Source organism: Branchiostoma floridae, chromosome 4 (assembly GCF_000003815.2).
Source record: "Branchiostoma floridae strain S238N-H82 chromosome 4, Bfl_VNyyK, whole genome shotgun sequence".
Classification (NCBI taxonomy): domain Eukaryota; kingdom Metazoa; phylum Chordata; class Leptocardii; order Amphioxiformes; family Branchiostomatidae; genus Branchiostoma; species Branchiostoma floridae.
In genome coordinates, this window is record NC_049982.1 from 24,961,205 (window position 1) to 24,977,738 (window position 16,534).

The following is a 16,534-nucleotide window of genomic DNA, read 5'->3' on the forward strand; positions in this document are numbered from 1 at the left end:
TGTTGGGTTTCTTTAGTGACAGGATTCCTCGGTACGACGCCATGTCTTTCAGAAACTTCTCTCTCACAGAATTGTCCTTCATTTGCATGTACCTGTAAAGTACATGTGCAACAATCGGCGACCAATACATGTTGTCAACCTTCAACGTTTTGATACACAGCTTGGTAAAGGTGGGGTCACACATGCTTATATATTTATGTCCGTTTGAGGTGCGTATGAAGCTCTTTGTAGCTACCTGCTGGCCCCACAGGCCGGGGGAAAATAGTACAAATATAGATACATAACATGCCAGATGATTTAGCTATCGAGAAGTATGGTTACCGACCCAGCTAACTCGTCTGACATGTTACCTGTTTACGGTTGTCCAATTTCTATTATTTTTCCAACGACCTGTGGGGCCTGGTGGAGGCAAATACTCCCATGCGCGCCTCATATGGCCTTAAATATATACGCATGCAAGTGTGAACCCACCTTTACCAAGCTGTGTATCAAAATTATGATATAGATTTACACCAAGCTTTTATCAATGAGAACGGAAGGAAGGTCATCAAACTTAAGGGTTTGAGTAATATCTGGCGGCTACATGTGGAGTCTCTTAATGATAAACAGAAAGTGTTGACTAATTGTACTAGCTGATCATGAGCGACGGTTACTTAGTATCAAAAAACGAACAAAATATATCCTCAGTTTACAAGGTAAGATTTTCAGGTAATTGAGCTGTTACATTGAGGTAAACTTCACATTCATTATATTCTATGCTTGTTCATGTACACATTTCACTATGTGTACACAGATCACAATATCGATATCATATTACACCATACAATACAATATCAATATCAGACGGTATTGTATATGGTGGACTGTACCACTTACAATTTCAGCATGGATATGGGGGCCGTGGTGTAGGTCGATTTTACCCCAGCATCGTTCTTGTAGATCTGTTTCTGCAGTGGTGGCAAGTTGCACCTGACGCAAAAAGATTAATGAACTAGTGATTTAAATATTGACAACCTTATACCTTTATGACATTTATTCTATGCAAATGACTTATATATTTGCATAATTTATGCATGGTATTTTTTACTTTCAACTAAGACATACCACAAGTTGCCATCATTTACCATAAATTTGTAATTTTTGTATCAAATACATGTAAATTAGTTCCTTGTTTGCATAAAAATGGTTCAGATAGGTAGGCCGCTCTAAAATCACCTGAACACGGCGTCAGCACTGTCGATGGATGTTCCACACCGGCTTCCGCGCAATATACCACTGTTTCCCACTACCGCACACTTCTGGTAATGTTTATTCCTAAAGGGAGACTCCTGTGGGGGAAAAGTCACAAATGAATCCTTCCTTTTTCTTGAAAGTCGCCTGTTCAAGGATATATAGTGGGTCATCGAATCTCGAGAACACCGAAGAAATGGCTAAGCGTCATACTCTGGGTTGACATTTGCATACGATCCATACATGTTTATCCGAGTTCTCTACTAAATGTATTGTATTGAATTGTTTCTACCAGTTCCTTCTAGTGACGCTGAAGAAGAGTATGAGAGGAATGGATATCACTCGAAACGTTCAGAAGCAAATCTCCGTTTTTATCCAGTTGTGGAGATTGAATTTGAATTCGTACTCAAAGACTTCTTTACAAGACAATGGTAATGCAAGGAATCAAATAGATTTGAACAGTTGCTTGAATTGAGTGATTTGTATTCAGTTGCTGGTGAACTGAGCTGAGTTGGTTGACTATATATATATATATATATAACTGTGATCTCGCGTATGTTGCAATTGGTGATTTATTGTGATTAATCTATTCGTATCAATTACATCAATTAAAAACAAACCAATGTACAGAAAAGAAAAATATATAGGGAGAGAGCAGAAGCCTACAAGGATTTTTGTGAGCACCACAGCTCAGAAACTAAATAGTATCAAAAAGTCTCAAAGTCTCAAAACTAAAAAGTCACAAAGTCTCAAAGTATGAAATGTTTACTTAATATAATCAAATTGAACAAAATTTGATAAGAAAAAATATACAATAAAATCATAACATGATTGAGGTACTTTGATGAAACAAGAGTTATATTACAAGTAATACTAGTAAAAAAAATACAATTCATAATTTACAAATATAAAGAAGTTAAATGAATTTTGTTTGAAATTGAGAAGAAGAAAAAGAATAAAGTCAAAGAATAAAATTGTGAATGACAATGTAAGATTACAATTTTGCTATCATATCATAATAATGGTTAACTCGTATACCACGTACCTTTGGTAAGACTCTGTAGATGTCCCTGGTTATTTTCAGAGGAAGTTTGCGGTTGAGAACGTTCGGTAGCTGGTCTCCAACTTTGACGTTCCTCTTTGTCATGACGGACGACTCCACATCACAACACCCTGCCAACTCATCCCTATTGACGGAAACAAAACAAGACATGTCCAAATATCAATTAATCAAGCTACTGAATATGACTTTTGAAACTGTGAGACATTTCTGACAATATTCGTGATCTTTCTTTATTTCGTCATTTAACGCCCATAACCACCGCGACAAATCGCTAGATCCTGGAACTAAAAAAAACAGGAGCTAATTAACTCATTTGCATCAAGTTACTATCAACTTGGCTTTCCGTTGGTTCCTCTTTGCATATCAATTATTAGTTAGGAGATCTTTAACAAGATCTCTTCAGTGTCACTGACGAAAGATAGCGAGTGTTATCTAAAACGTCTGACCGTTTCTAAAATCATATCCAGTTGCTTGAGTAACAGCTATTCAGCGTTTGTTATTACCTGGGTATTTAAACTTCATCGATGTAAAACTTAATGTCTTCGTGGCAACAAAGACTATGTATGTTTAAGAAATTGATCAAGTGATGCGCAAAAGGGACACATTGTCTACTACATGTACTCACCTTATCTGCTTAGAAAGCTCCTTATTTTCCTTCCATGTCCCCTTAAAGGCACGCATGACTTCAACGAGATCTTTAGACCTGTTGATCCGTACTACAGTCGAACCTGCAGCTGTTCCGACAATGCCAAGCTTCCGGGGTCGCAGTTTAACTGAACAGTTATTTTCTGGCGAGTCATCTTGATGGAGATCTCTGCCTGTTCGATCATGAGCCGTGGTTTCTCTATATGACCCATCCTCTGAAGTGTTGTAAAGGTGTTCCTTAGATATTGTGTGAACGGGGCGAATAATCTCTGCCTCCGTGTCTTCTAAAGTCTTTTCTTTTTTGAAAACTCCTGGGAGAATCGCCCCAAGGTCTGCTACGTGACAATCGCCTCCGGTATTCCCCTCTAGGCTTCTTTCCACACTGGGTCGTGAAATATAAAGAAAACCAAACGATGGTAAAGAGCTAAGCTGGATCAAAAACAACACAGAAATGTTCATAGAATTTTCGACTGTCTGTTTTGCGACCTGCATCAGTTACGAATGACCAATTCCTTAACCACGTGACCTTACAGACATGCACATAACGTCAGTATTTGGTCATAAATTTAGACTGCCTGTTGAGTGATGACATGTGTGTGCTTATGTAGGTAATATAACACCAACATCGACGGGCGGCGATATCAACTTTCTGGCAATAAGCTAACTCACAGTTCCGAGTGCGCATGTGCTGAGATATAGATAATTGTGGTCCAGCTGCAGGTCATAGTTCAAGATCCATTCGTTGATCAATCAATTTCTTCAGAAGTCTGTGCGACGTTTTTGTCACAAAAGATCTTCTGGCGTGCTTAAAAGCAGTCTGGACAAGTCTGAATTTATCAGCGAAGGGATCATGGACATTGAACTAAGGCCACAATGTATCAGGACTGTAAATTGGAATTTGAAACAACTGTAAAATGGTCTTATTTTGACCAAATGTAGACATAAAGTAGTGTTACATACCGACTGTTGGGAGAATCTGAGACGTCAATCAGCCAAACGGGTTTTCGTCCAACCAGCATGATGGTACCAGTGCAGGCTACCAAAAGCAAGCTGACTGCAACGTTGTATATTCGAAACCGCATTGCCCTCGATCAATGGCCAAAACTGTCCAAGGATGCTTTTAAAATCAGTAAAGAGAAACTGTTACAAATGAAAAATCGCACGGTGTTAATTTGACAGTATGAATACTTCATAGAGCCCAGAACGCCCCCCCCCCCCAAAAAAAAAAGATTAGGTAAAGGAAAAGGCCTCATAAAAGAAAACAGTCTCTGTCTAAACCATTGTTTCGATTTGCATAAGAACGTCCAGACGGGTTTTGTTTACTTTTTGTGGGCCTTTATCTTTGACATATCACATATAATTCCTGTCGCCGCACATGCGCTCTGATCTCTGTGAAGGGGGCTATTTACCACTTTTAATCATTCAACAAAAAATTCCAAATCAATCCTTCTGAGTTTTAATCTCATATCCTTGCATCAAGACATGGTTGATGTTACTAAGCATAGAAAAACTCGTGGCAAAATGACTGCCACCCAAAATTGGGAGCAAATCGAAGATCATGTTGTGATTTTACTAAACAAATACGCTCATACAAACTCGACAAAAACAATGACTATACCTTTTGCTCTGTCGCAGCCAAAACCCCGGGTATCAACTAGCGTAGGCTTACATGTAGGGGTCGTTTTGCCGCTGGTCATCACAAACAAGCTGTTGCTCCAGAACAAGGTACGTTGAATCTTTGACAAAAACAATTTTTGAGCCTACATGACGACCAGGCTCATTCTTTGAAATGGAGATTTTGTGCGAAATTCCTACGACAGATTCTACTGCCCCACTCTCAAAAAGACATAACAATGCAAATAGGACATGCAGTCCTCATTGGTTGAACCGATAATTGCTATTCTCTCATTGGTTTAGCTGTTAATTATGATGGACAGTCAGCCAGGCTGCAATTCCAGGCGTGCTGGCATTTTAAACACGTAAATTGAACTTCAACGAAAAGCTCAAACTTCAAAATTGTGAGTTATACTTGCCATATATGTATGTGTTTTGATTAGTCTGCTACTTTACATCGGTAACATCGGTAGATCAGATATATAATACACTAATGAGGACCTAATTTACACAAGGTGAAAATATACTTATTCCATATTGGTTGATCATGGCAATTTATTACTTGGGGTATTTGGAAGTTAAAGGACTCCAAAACTTTAGAACGGAGTGTTATTTTTCAACACATATCTAATTCGAAAGAGTAAGGCCGTGTATTATACTTTGTGTGATAGAATATCCATTAGCCCCATAAGCATCTAAGCCAATTCAGTTCTCTGGCAAACTCCCCAAGTACCCTCGAATCCGTCCCAGCATGCAACCTGCTATCCGTTGCGGTGGGCTTGGAAACAATGTCGAGAAGGAGGAAGAGATCACCAACTTATTGTTTCCGTTTCAACAACAAGTCTTGAAGAAGAAGGTTTACCAAGGTATGCATCATATACTGGGCGTTTCGTTGATTTTTAAAGATGTTGAGATATGATATGGAGTGAAATATTATTTGCACGACATGATTACAGTGACTGAGGGCGTGCATGCCTTAGATTATAATGTACTAGTATGTGAAATGGCGCTGTGCCTTCAGAAATAGTTTTCATGGAGATAAGAAAACCTTTATTTTGTTATCATGCGTTTTGTGATATCGACAACTGGCCTTGCTCTGTTGGCTTAAGACGGCCCATTGCCTGGAATAAAGTAGCATTCTATACATCGATCGTAACTTTTGATTGCTCGGTCGCACTACGATGAAACTTCACACAGTTTTAGTACTACTTTAAACAAATTGAATACTTGTGATTCTTTTTTGTACATGCCGGATTTTGGGTTAGAAATAAACATTTTGGTTAAAAAAAGTGTTGTTTATTTCATGAGTCTAGTCCCAGCTGGAAACAAGACTTTAAATTATGATATTCTAAAGGATGAAAGCCAACCTTAAACTTATCATTTTTATCCGCGGCTATTTTGTTTTAAATTAGGATTATATTGTTTTTTTTGGGGCGGAAACATCAGAAACGACCATTTTTTCGTTGAAAATGCACCATAGTCAAAAACATAAAATGATTAAACAAAATAGCCGCGGACAATTTTGATAAGAAAGGGATAATAGGTAAATCTTGAGTACAAAAAAGATCAGTACTCTTATTTTGAGCTGGGACTTAAGCCGTAAATGTCATAACTTGACCGCACAGACACCGACCAAGGATAAAGGGTCCTTACGGTGCCTGTTAACGTTGAAAAGTCGCAAATAACTACAGGTTCGAACGCGCGTTCGGTTCGAATTACGTAATGGAACATCATAGAACACGCGTTCGAATTCGGCTGGACAAGGGAACACGCGCCTGAGCTCGGACACAAATCGAGCGTGCCTGGGCCGTCTTAGCTCAACAGAGTGTGTTTGTCTGCGCGCATTTATGCCGAAAATATTGACGATGAAGTGAAGTGCCGATACGGAAGAAACTTCTGTGACATTTGGAAGTAAAGCGAAAAGGAACATTTATATATAATACATTGATTATGCAAATCAGGACAAACTACATATTAGATGAGAAGATGCTCAGCCCATTTGTTTAGATAAAATTACTTAACAAGTTCTGTTATTCGACAGTAATTCGATAAACTGACGTAATTCAAACTTCATTTGCATATCAATGTCGATGGGGCGTGCGTGTTATCTTGGTACTGCATCAGAGGTCCCATGTTATGCATGTTGTGTCCTAGATGACAACTGATTAATCTCCAAGCAGATTCCTCCGGTGGCATAAAACAGTAACATAAGCTGGGGAAGGACTTCAGCCACCGCGGTGGCCAATTTTATCCCTCTGCCGGCTGAAGTCCTTCCCCAGCTTATGTTACTGTTTTATGCCACCGGAGGAATTTGCTTGGAGATCAACAACTGATCACACATGTGCGAAGTGCGAATGCCTGTCAAGAGTCCTTGGTGACATATGGTCTGACTTGTCTTTATGGTGTCAGGTAGCTTTTGATGTAATTATAAGGAAGCCAATGGTTTATAGATACCCCCCCCCCCCTCTCCCCGGCTCGCTCTAAAACTAAAGAGGCGTTTCCTTAAATGTCTTCAAATACACCATGCAGTTATGTACACTATCATGATGATCTATGATAAGAGACAGCGTGAGACTACATTATCATACAGGACATGTACAGTGTAGGACCATTAGAACTTTGCAATCTGTGTACATTTGTGTGTCAGATTGTAATTTTACAATATCATGCTGATATCACGCAAAAGGCTTGAATCTTGGTAAAGTAGATAAACAATTCTGTGTCGGGAAAATCAAAGACTAGATAAAAAAAAAGACGCAGTCTTGATGCTTTTATTCCTTTTCTATTAAGTTTTTCCAAGCAGTGTCTAGCATTTTGTTCTGTGTCAGTTTTTTTAGATAACGTTTTAGTCAAAATCTCCTGCGACTGAACTTTCTTTAGACATTTCAATTCGTATATAAATCATTTTGTCATCTTGATCCTTCCTTTTCTTTCTGCAAATTTACTAAATCTCCGATCGGATCATTTATTGGTCGACTCAGATCAGGCTGGCCATGATCACGTGAATGCAGGTTGCTATCACGTGACTGCTCGGGCGCATCACGTGAACAGCGCATGTGAACCTGGATGACGCCATCTTGGTGGAGACGACGTATTCTCATGAACTCCAGCGGCATGTCGTGCGAGTCCTTGGTAAAAACCGGTGCCTCGTAGTAGTGGTAAGCCACCGCATTGCCCTTGTGGTCGCGAGGAAAGGGCCAGAAGCCATATACGTGGACTTCGTCACACCGCGTCAGGGCCAAACTGAGGAGGTAGATACCTGCAGAACCGAACATTTATAGAAAGAAAATACGAAATTAAAAAAAAAAATGACCCCGAAAATCTTAAAGCTGAGCATCTTGAAGGATTAAGACTTACATATGTAACATTCAGTTCATTATTCATTCATTTCATCCTATTACAACATTATATTCATTGAGAATTTAAAAAAAAATAGTGATTGCTTAATTCAGTTTCATACATTGAGGGAAGATTTTTTAGGATATCCTACTCTTCTTGATATGCAATTGGCAACGCATTGTGCACTGCAGTAGCAGAGTACAGTGGACTTCTAGACTACTACGCATTGTTATGTATACTCAAACAAAGAACAAAAACTAGTATTTTCTGTCATTTCATAGGCATTTTAACAAAAAGACATGCTGTATCTCAGCATGGTACCGTGTGGTGTTTTTAAGAGAAAATATTCAAGCTTCATGATGCATACGATGTCAAATCTAATCTTTAGATGCACGGACTTTTATGTGGCGGTCTCAAGCTAAGTATAGGTATAATTATGAGAGTTGACCTAACCTGAGGTGATTTTCTTCGGAATGCCGTGGTTGTTCCAGTAGTTGTTGGTACGCAGGAAGTGGTGCGGATGTTCGTACACCATCTGTAGCTCCTCACCCCTGGTAGCTGCGATAGAATCTATCATGTACTTGGTGTAATCTGCAAATCAGACAAGAGACTATTAGATAGATAAAGATGTGAATTATGTTCACCTCCTTGAATTGAGGTGTTTTTCGTGTTCTTTCTGTCTGTTTCAGCATTATTTAGCCATAACTATAATAACTATAAACCTTATGGAAGGATTGTTTATGGGTAGGTCCTTCCAGGGAAGACGAACGATAAAGTCTTCTCGGTACTCGTTTTTCCGACTTGTGTTCTGGACACACTAATAATGTATTGTCTAGATTCTGATTGGATTTACATATCACTGCAGCTAGGTGTCGCTGCTGAAGTATGAAAACTGGGGCCCCAAACGTGACTGAATCTACTACTAGTTATATGAAGGGAAATGTTATTGATACTCACTGTTGGGTTTCTTGGCTAGCAGAATACCGTTATATTGCTCCATGTCCTTTAAAAACTGCTCTCTCACAGACTCGTTGTGCATCTGAATATACCTGAAACGATTGTTGCAAACGATTGCCTAGGCTCATGTCAAACGGGCTTGCTGATACTCAGTATTATTTTCATGATTGTGCCATGTACGGCTGCCATCTAATAATATTGAATCAGTTGCAGAGAGGTACAGGTACACGCATAATACCCAAATATCATTAAGATTGACAATTGCATCCAAACCTCATATAGAGTCATTGTTTTGTCGTTGTGACGAACATTATGCAAAATTTAACTGATGCATGGCTGTTGGTGTTCTGGAGGCAGAACAAATTGAACTCGTTAGATACAATATGTATTGACTTTCTAGCCTGTGCATTTGTGAGTTTACCCAGACAACAGAATATACCTATGTACATGGACTACACTGAATGTGAATGGCAACATGTTAGGTATATCTTTGTGCCTTGGAAGTACCTAACGTTTGGACTTTTCCACTTACGTTTTCAGCATTGACAATGGAGCAGTGGTGAAGCTTGATTTTTTCCCAGCGTCCTCTTGATAGATCTTCTTGCCAAGCGGTGGCAAATTACACCTGCAAGATAAAACGTTATTATCTTTCAAAACAAGATTGTTCTGAGGCTAGATCACAATCAATCACTTAGCTCTAATTTTTTTTTTGCAAAGTTGTATTATGGCCCTCAAACCAACACTTTTTAACCTCCTTGCCCAGACACTGCGGATTTAAAAGGACATCACAGTGTATACATGGTTTATAGCCTTTAGGCTCAGGGAGTAGTGTCGTTCCCCTAGCCACGTTGTCAGGAACTGCAGGTGCTAATTTGTTCGTTACTTTGAAACACAGTAATTGGCTAACCTGAATACTGCATCTGCACTGTCGATGGATGCACCACAGTAGCTTCCCCGCAAGATGCCGCTGTTTCCTACCACTGCGCATTTATCGAAGCGTTTGTTTTTAAAAGGCCAGTCCTGTGTGAGAACACATTCATCTAATTGTAACTACGTATACAGTTGACCGACTTTCGGCTAATGGATACACTTATGAAAATGTGAGCGAATTGACTCACAACGTGTACATGTTAGTTTAACTGTTATTCTGTTATGCTACTGTAATTCAAAATGATACTTTTTTTCTTCAAAAAGCCTACCTTTATCAAATTTCTGTAGATGTCTTTGGTCATTTTCAGAGGCAGTTTTGGGTTGAGAACGTTCGGTACGATTTCTCCGACTCTAACGTTCCGTTTCGTCATGAATGACGACTCTGCCTTACAGCATCTTGTCAAGTCACGCCTGAAACATAAATTTTAAAAGGAAAACAACTTGAAAACGAACGAACTGATTTATACCCAACGATAGCGTGCTTATGTCTGCAAAAGAGGCAATATAAGGAGATTGCCCAACTGCAGCCTCATTTTGGTGCCAATGACCCTGGATAACCCCGGAAAATCTAACATTGCCGCCGTAGCTGGAAAAAGATTTTTATGATATTCCCAAGAGACCACCTTCCTGCAGCAGTTTGAAATACGATTCCTTGTGCGCATGTGCAGCCGCGATGCATTGTGGTCTGAGGTAAAAGTTTAAGGCCTCCCCCGTGTAAACAATTTCTTTAGTCTAGATATCTCCCTTGATGTATTGAAACAGATTCCTTACACGTATTTCTTAATCGAATTACAGTAATATGTCTATTACAAAGTGTTGAATGTGACAATAAAAAGATGTACTCACTTCATTTCTTGAAAAAGCGTCTCGTTTTTTCTCCATTCTCCTTCGAAGGCGCTCATTACTTCCTTCGGGACCAAGGGACTGTTGTTGTTTTCTACAGTAGACGATTCCTTGTCGGAGATTCCAAAATTCTCATCACTAGATTCCTTAGTATCTGAACAATTCCTATTGTTGAGAAGTTTTCCGTCGGCTTCTTCGAGTATGCGGTCCCTCCTGATGCCTTCCTTGAGTATGACGTCTATGAGGCGAGAGATCTCGTCTGCAGTATGTCGCCGGGTGGCGCTGTTCACGTCTCTCGCAGAAACGTCAGGAGGACATTTTCTGGATCCTTTGACACCACAGTTGCAGCCGCACTTAGCCTTCAGGCTTCTCCTGTCGTCCCTTTTGTACCCAAACGATGTAAAGAAATAAGGAATAGGATTTTACCCATATGTATACCGACGAAGCTGATCACGATCATTTTTCTATGTGTGAGTATTGAGTCCAGACATTTCGCAGTGGCGTTTGGATTGTAACATCCTCTCAGGCCCGATCCCGGCGTGCCAGTCCGCGATTCGCCCTTCGAACTTTTCAACTACCTCTAGCGAATCACGGCACCGCCTATGGTTAAGAGGCAACGTGATTGGCTGGTAACTCCCCCAATCAGCAGGAGGGGAATGATATATTTAGCTGACAGCTTGCCAGCGGTAATGCAGTGAAAAGGACAGAAAACAGGCCGGCCGGTGCACCAAGTACACAGGCGTAGTGGGTCCGGCAGAGGACCAATGTCCCCTTTATATACAATTTTCAAATACTAGACTAAGTACAGAAAACACTTCAACAGACCAACTTCATACTGACCATGTAAGCATGAAAAGGCGTTTACTTTTTATCCATGTAAATTATATTGATATGATTTACAACAAAATGCACAAATCAAGACGACTCATTCTTGATCCCCAATGCTATTCACTACATCGCCTTTCTGTTGGTTATTCATTTGATTCATTTTTACATTAACTTTGCAAAAAAAAATACAGCGTATTAAGGCCATAACTATCACAAAACGCAGAGATTGCTCTCACAGGAACCTTTTGAGCCCCATGGATAGCTTTGTCAATATAACATTATTGTCTATTTCCCGTGGGTAGTCTTAACTCAAACCACTATGATCCTACTAAATAGACTAAGCCCCTAACCACCAAAGATGCTGTAGTGAATACACACCTGTTGCCGTGAGAATCTATGCCAACCAGCCAGCTGATGTTACAGCCCACCATTGCGATCGTGACCAGGTACACTCCCAGCAGTGCGATGGCGAGAACTCCCGAGGCTCGAAACCTCATTATCCTCGGTGCCGAAACCCTGGAGAAACGTTCCAAATTCGTCCCGTCGATTAGTAGGCAAAGTATGGATATATGCAAAACATATGTAGTCAATGTTGTAAGAAAGATCTATGATTTTATGTTGCCCCGGTCCAGGTCACTAATTGACTCGGTCTCGAGCATGGTGGTCCCAAACGATCCCATCATACGTTGCACCAACTCTCGCGAGACAAACGTGACTTTGTTAATCCCAGGTGCAGGTGCAGCCCTATCTTTTCTTCAGACTATAGCTATTTCATTTCGTGGCTCTTTGAAAAAAATAAAACCCAGTACAAAATTTGATATAGTCCAAAATAAAGTCCAGTATTTACTGGTTGAATGATTAAGTCTTAGGCGTTGCAAATACCACAGTAAACTAAGATGAACATGTTGAGTTTTGAGTTGATTTATCAGACATCCACTCACCAAGACGGTCTATGAGAATGTTGGCTGACATATTGCCATTCTAAATGCAGGCATGTTTGTATTTGGGATGTCGATATGTTAGCAAACATTCTCATGCAGCGTTTACAAATGTCAATCACCTTTCTTCCGCCTATTGCTACAGTACATAAATAATGAGAGGGTGACTATGCCTTTTGTCCGAACGGTTTGCACGTTCAATTTGTGTAATCTGCCGCCCCGGGTTCGATCCCGGGCATCGGCATGTTGTTTCTTTCTGTTCTACTCGTCCTTCTGGTTGTTTCACCATGTCTACATAGGGGGGAGGGGCGTCGCAGAGTACTAAACAAGTATCTTTATCTAGTCTGTAATTGTATAGCCCTGGTCTGTCTGTAAGATGGCTGATATGCGGCGTCTTTTTCTTGGAATTTACTTTTGAACTGTGAACTTCTGTTTTTTAATGCATTTTTGTCACTGCCATTTATAATGAATAAGGCGCTGCTCCTATGAAGCCTTTAGTGTACGACAAGAATGTTAGCATACTAGTATGTCTGTCGCATATTTTGTATGTGCTGTCCATACACTTTTCTGGGTGTCCTCTGACTGTCTTGTCTTGCAAATTACGCCTTATTTGAACACATGTTTAACATACTGTTGTTACAGGTATGCAATTAGGTGTAAATAACTCGAATCCGGTTGATAAACAATTGTTCCCGATAAACTGTCTAGACCACCATTTTAGAAAATGAAATTGTGTATTCAATAAAATTACCTCTAACCAATACACTGTAAAGAGAATGGATATACCTTCAATAGAAAAAATATAGTTGGAAGACAATGATTATCTCACCTGCAAATCACAATGGTAATGCAGTCGTCTACCAAGTCAGACATAATCCAACGTGTTAACTCAGGGGCGACCGAAGATCCGAAGATTTAGGACGAAATCCTTGAAGAATGTTGAAAACCGAGCGTCTTCAAGGGGCCTAAGACGTCACCACGCAGTCAAAGGAACTTACGAAAGTCATAGCTCAGGAAACTAGATACGGAGATGTGGTCTAAGCGAGAGAGAAAGGCGAGAGAAGAAGATTTGTCTACGTTTTTCAGAACGGCCTGTTCGAATGAATGAGCCAGAATGTAGATAATTGAATTGTATTACGTGTTCTCCAACCGGTTGAACAAGTTACCCACACAAAATGGGATATGCCATGAAAAATCAAAGGGGTGCGTTTTAATCCCCTGTGTTGCTACCGCAAAATTAGACCAATAAAACTTAAAAGAACACGTTTTTCGAGAAGACAGAAGTTGGTCTCGTCCACAGGTCGTTTCCATAGCAACGATGACGTTGGTTGGACGCACCCTCTTCTTCCGCTAATTTCGAAGCAGATGTTTAGGGGGCCGGGGAAAAGCGTAACCATTTCTTCAACCCAACCATTCTAACATCTGATAGAATATTAACTACATCAACATAGCTCTGCCTTCCCCATAACGATATTTTTTACTTATGACTTCACAAAAGAAAGAACATCATATCACTCCTTTATTTGGAGTGGAAATTTCAATGGCCACAAAGCAATGAATGTAAACTATCACATGTAGTATATCACATTCTGGGTCAAAGAAAAGACAGAGATGATATGTTTTCTTATTTTAATGTAACATAAGTGGTCATGGTATAATCATATAATCTATGAAACTGTACAATGTCATGGAATCTTTAGCTTCAATAATCACCAAAAGTCACTTGATACAAGTACAAGTATGCAACAACAACAACGTGGTAGCTAGCATTTTGACAGAACTTAGTCACCTACAATAATTATTACAACGTAATCGAACCGCAACAATGTAACACCTTGCGATATAATGCAAGCAGATACATATTATATTTCCCTTCAAAACAGTGAAGAAAACATATCTTTCTTTGCTTATTGATACAACCTGCAATGTATATTTCGCTAGAGGTCATGTTTTGCGTATAACGGTCTTGGTATCTTGGGTAGCTTTTCGTAGATTTACGAAGACCACAACTTAAACAGAGACTATTTTTCTGAATAAAAGACTGCATTGTATGAAATCTTTTTGTCGCCATAAGAAAATATTTGTGTCATCTTTATGCCTGCAACAGTTTCGCGTTGTCATGCCGAAATGCTTAAAACGTCATGGACAATCGTCATCAGTTCTGGTGCCACACGTCTTCAGTTTTGACGTAGTTCGTCATCAGAACGCGAGCAATCTGATGACCTCTTTCACTGGTGAACTACAGACAGGGCAGTACGCTTTGGGGATGTACTTCTTGAGTTTGATGGCACACAGGTGGCACAGACAGACGTGCGCGCAGGGATACACGACACTGTCCTTCGGTCGTTCTTTCTTGTAACACATGGAGCACTCCGTGTCATGGTCTAACTCCGCCTGTTTGGGTTTCGTTCCCATCAAGACGTCATCTAAGTCATCTTCCTCCTCGGCATGTTCCACCTGTCGTAGGGTGTCTTCGCATTTCATGACACCTAGAGAGGAATTCAAAACATATAATGTAGAAACCGCCACATATGGTAAGAAAGAGAAAGATACTAAGGAACAAAATCATCTGTTTTCACATTATTCGGATACACGTGAGCTAAACAGCTTGCCACATGCAACATTAGTTTTATCTCTGTGTCTCTGGTACAAACTTTCTGAGACTCTATCAACCCTATTCACATGTTGTAAATTATGAGTAGTCCGCTAGGTGCGCTTTTCGACCAAGAACCACCTGTTGCATCACTTTAGCAAATAGAAACCTATTAATACGTATGTTTTGCGGTTAACCCTTGTAAATAAACCAGCTTCATATATGTACTGTACTTTGATACTCCAGAACTATTTATTTGGACGTAGGTTATCTCACAATTTAGTTACAAGCTGCAACTAGTAATCTGTAATCTACAAGCAGATGTAAGGTTTTAAAAAGTGTTATTGACAAGTTTTCAATGTTTTCCCGTGTCTAATCAGTGTGAGAAGCAAGCATAGTAAAACGCACACCACAAAAACATCTACATGGAGATGTAAATATAATTTGTACTTACCCAATAGTCTGATAGCCTGCGTGCTTCCGTACACGTCAAACAGTGCCCACAATGGACCAATGTTAAGGTCAACGTTCAATAGCACGATGGAGCCTGCCCCGTTCACATCGTAGTGAACATTGCCCTCCTCCGTGATCATGAAGCTCAGTTTGTCTCCGCTAGATGGCACTTTTATTTCTCTACTCAGCTTCCAGTATTCCGAGAGTTCTGACCGTTTCATGACCAAGATGTCGGCATTGTCCGGCAAACCCGTCTTTTCCGTATCGCTGGCGAGCTTGGCGGGGTCACACGCGGTCACGCCAAACCCCATCGCGCCTGCGTACTGGGCGTTCACTTCCAGGACTTCCACGAACAGCATCTCATTGGTCACCATGGGTCGTGACGTAAAGACCAGGCTGTTCCAGAAAGTGTTCCGTTTCCGGCGCACCACCTTGTGTTTGTCCTCCAACCGGATGTTGGTCCCGCGCATGTCGTTGAAGGAGATGCGGGAGGAATGGTCGGAATCATCGTCTCCGTCGCCCTTGTGGTTTCCCACCGACTTCTCGAAAGCCTCGACCGCTTCTTTCGCTGCTTCTTCATCTGCAGGATTACAAAGAGAGTGTAGGATAATTGATGACAATCTTTTTCGTAGCTTTTAAGTTTTTAAAGAGTCACCATGGGTCACAAACACACACACACAAACACTCTCTCTCTCTCTCTCTCTCTCTCAGTCACGCGCACACACACCCAAACGCACACACACACACATGCACACATACTCACCAACAATTGAAATCTCCTCTGTCTTGCCGAAGATGTCAACAAGTGCCCAGAGTGGCTTGGTGTCATCCAACCCCTCCAGAAATACCCCCTTGTTCTCTAAGTTGATTGAATAGTGGACTGTGCCCTTCTCGGCAAGGTAGAAAGAAAACATGTTGTCCTTCTGTGCGTATTTCTCCATCATTGGAAGCGCCCAGTATCTGTCAAAGAGAAAGGGCGTTAAGTAATGTGTTCTCTTTGTGTCGTCCTGAAATTTCCAACGTTAGATGTGACAGGCCTGTACATAGAGATATTTGCCAAGGATGCTGACAAGTTTCTTTTCGTTCTACTACGTACAGCAC

The 16,534-nt window shown here is 40.5% G+C and overlaps 3 protein-coding genes across 4 annotated transcripts in view; all 3 read right to left on the reverse strand.

Annotated features, from left to right (window-relative positions):
• Nucleotides 1-4,054, reverse strand: part of LOC118413405 (CMP-N-acetylneuraminate-poly-alpha-2,8-sialyltransferase-like) — a 5,871-nt gene extending 1,817 nt beyond the window's left edge. The window contains exons 1-6 of the mRNA XM_035816769.1: nucleotides 3,899-4,054; nucleotides 2,919-3,320; nucleotides 2,276-2,417; nucleotides 1,216-1,328; nucleotides 877-969; nucleotides 1-92 (exon numbers count right to left, since the gene is read on the reverse strand). Coding sequence (XP_035672662.1) covers nucleotides 1-92; nucleotides 877-969; nucleotides 1,216-1,328; nucleotides 2,276-2,417; nucleotides 2,919-3,320; nucleotides 3,899-4,020 — 964 coding nt within the window. The 5' untranslated portion in view covers nucleotides 4,021-4,054. The remainder of the gene's footprint in view (nucleotides 93-876; nucleotides 970-1,215; nucleotides 1,329-2,275; nucleotides 2,418-2,918; nucleotides 3,321-3,898) is intronic.
• A 3,310-nt stretch (nucleotides 4,055-7,364) lies between these two features.
• On the reverse strand, nucleotides 7,365-13,409 carry LOC118413403 (CMP-N-acetylneuraminate-poly-alpha-2,8-sialyltransferase-like). 2 transcript variants are annotated; one of them, XM_035816767.1, is made up of 9 exons: nucleotides 13,217-13,409; nucleotides 11,828-11,965; nucleotides 10,625-10,993; nucleotides 10,048-10,189; nucleotides 9,756-9,868; nucleotides 9,381-9,473; nucleotides 8,849-8,940; nucleotides 8,345-8,482; nucleotides 7,365-7,811 (listed from the first exon to the last, which is right to left on the reverse strand). In XM_035816767.1, the coding sequence occupies exons 1-9, from the start codon at nucleotides 13,258-13,260 to the stop codon at nucleotides 7,462-7,464; spliced, it is 1,479 nt and encodes a 492-aa protein (XP_035672660.1). In that variant the 5' UTR covers nucleotides 13,261-13,409; the 3' UTR covers nucleotides 7,365-7,461. The 2 variants fall into 2 exon arrangements, with proteins under 2 accessions (XP_035672660.1, XP_035672659.1); XM_035816766.1 differs by having other exon boundaries at nucleotides 10,625-11,002; nucleotides 13,217-13,408.
• A 630-nt stretch (nucleotides 13,410-14,039) lies between these two features.
• Nucleotides 14,040-16,389, reverse strand: LOC118413410 (E3 ubiquitin-protein ligase NEURL1-like). The gene is made up of 3 exons (XM_035816779.1): nucleotides 16,197-16,389; nucleotides 15,435-16,013; nucleotides 14,040-14,876 (listed from the first exon to the last, which is right to left on the reverse strand). Exons 1-3 carry the CDS (start codon nucleotides 16,375-16,377, stop codon nucleotides 14,587-14,589), a joined length of 1,050 nt encoding a protein of 349 aa, XP_035672672.1. The 5' UTR covers nucleotides 16,378-16,389; the 3' UTR covers nucleotides 14,040-14,586.
• Nucleotides 16,390-16,534: the final 145 nt, after the last annotated feature.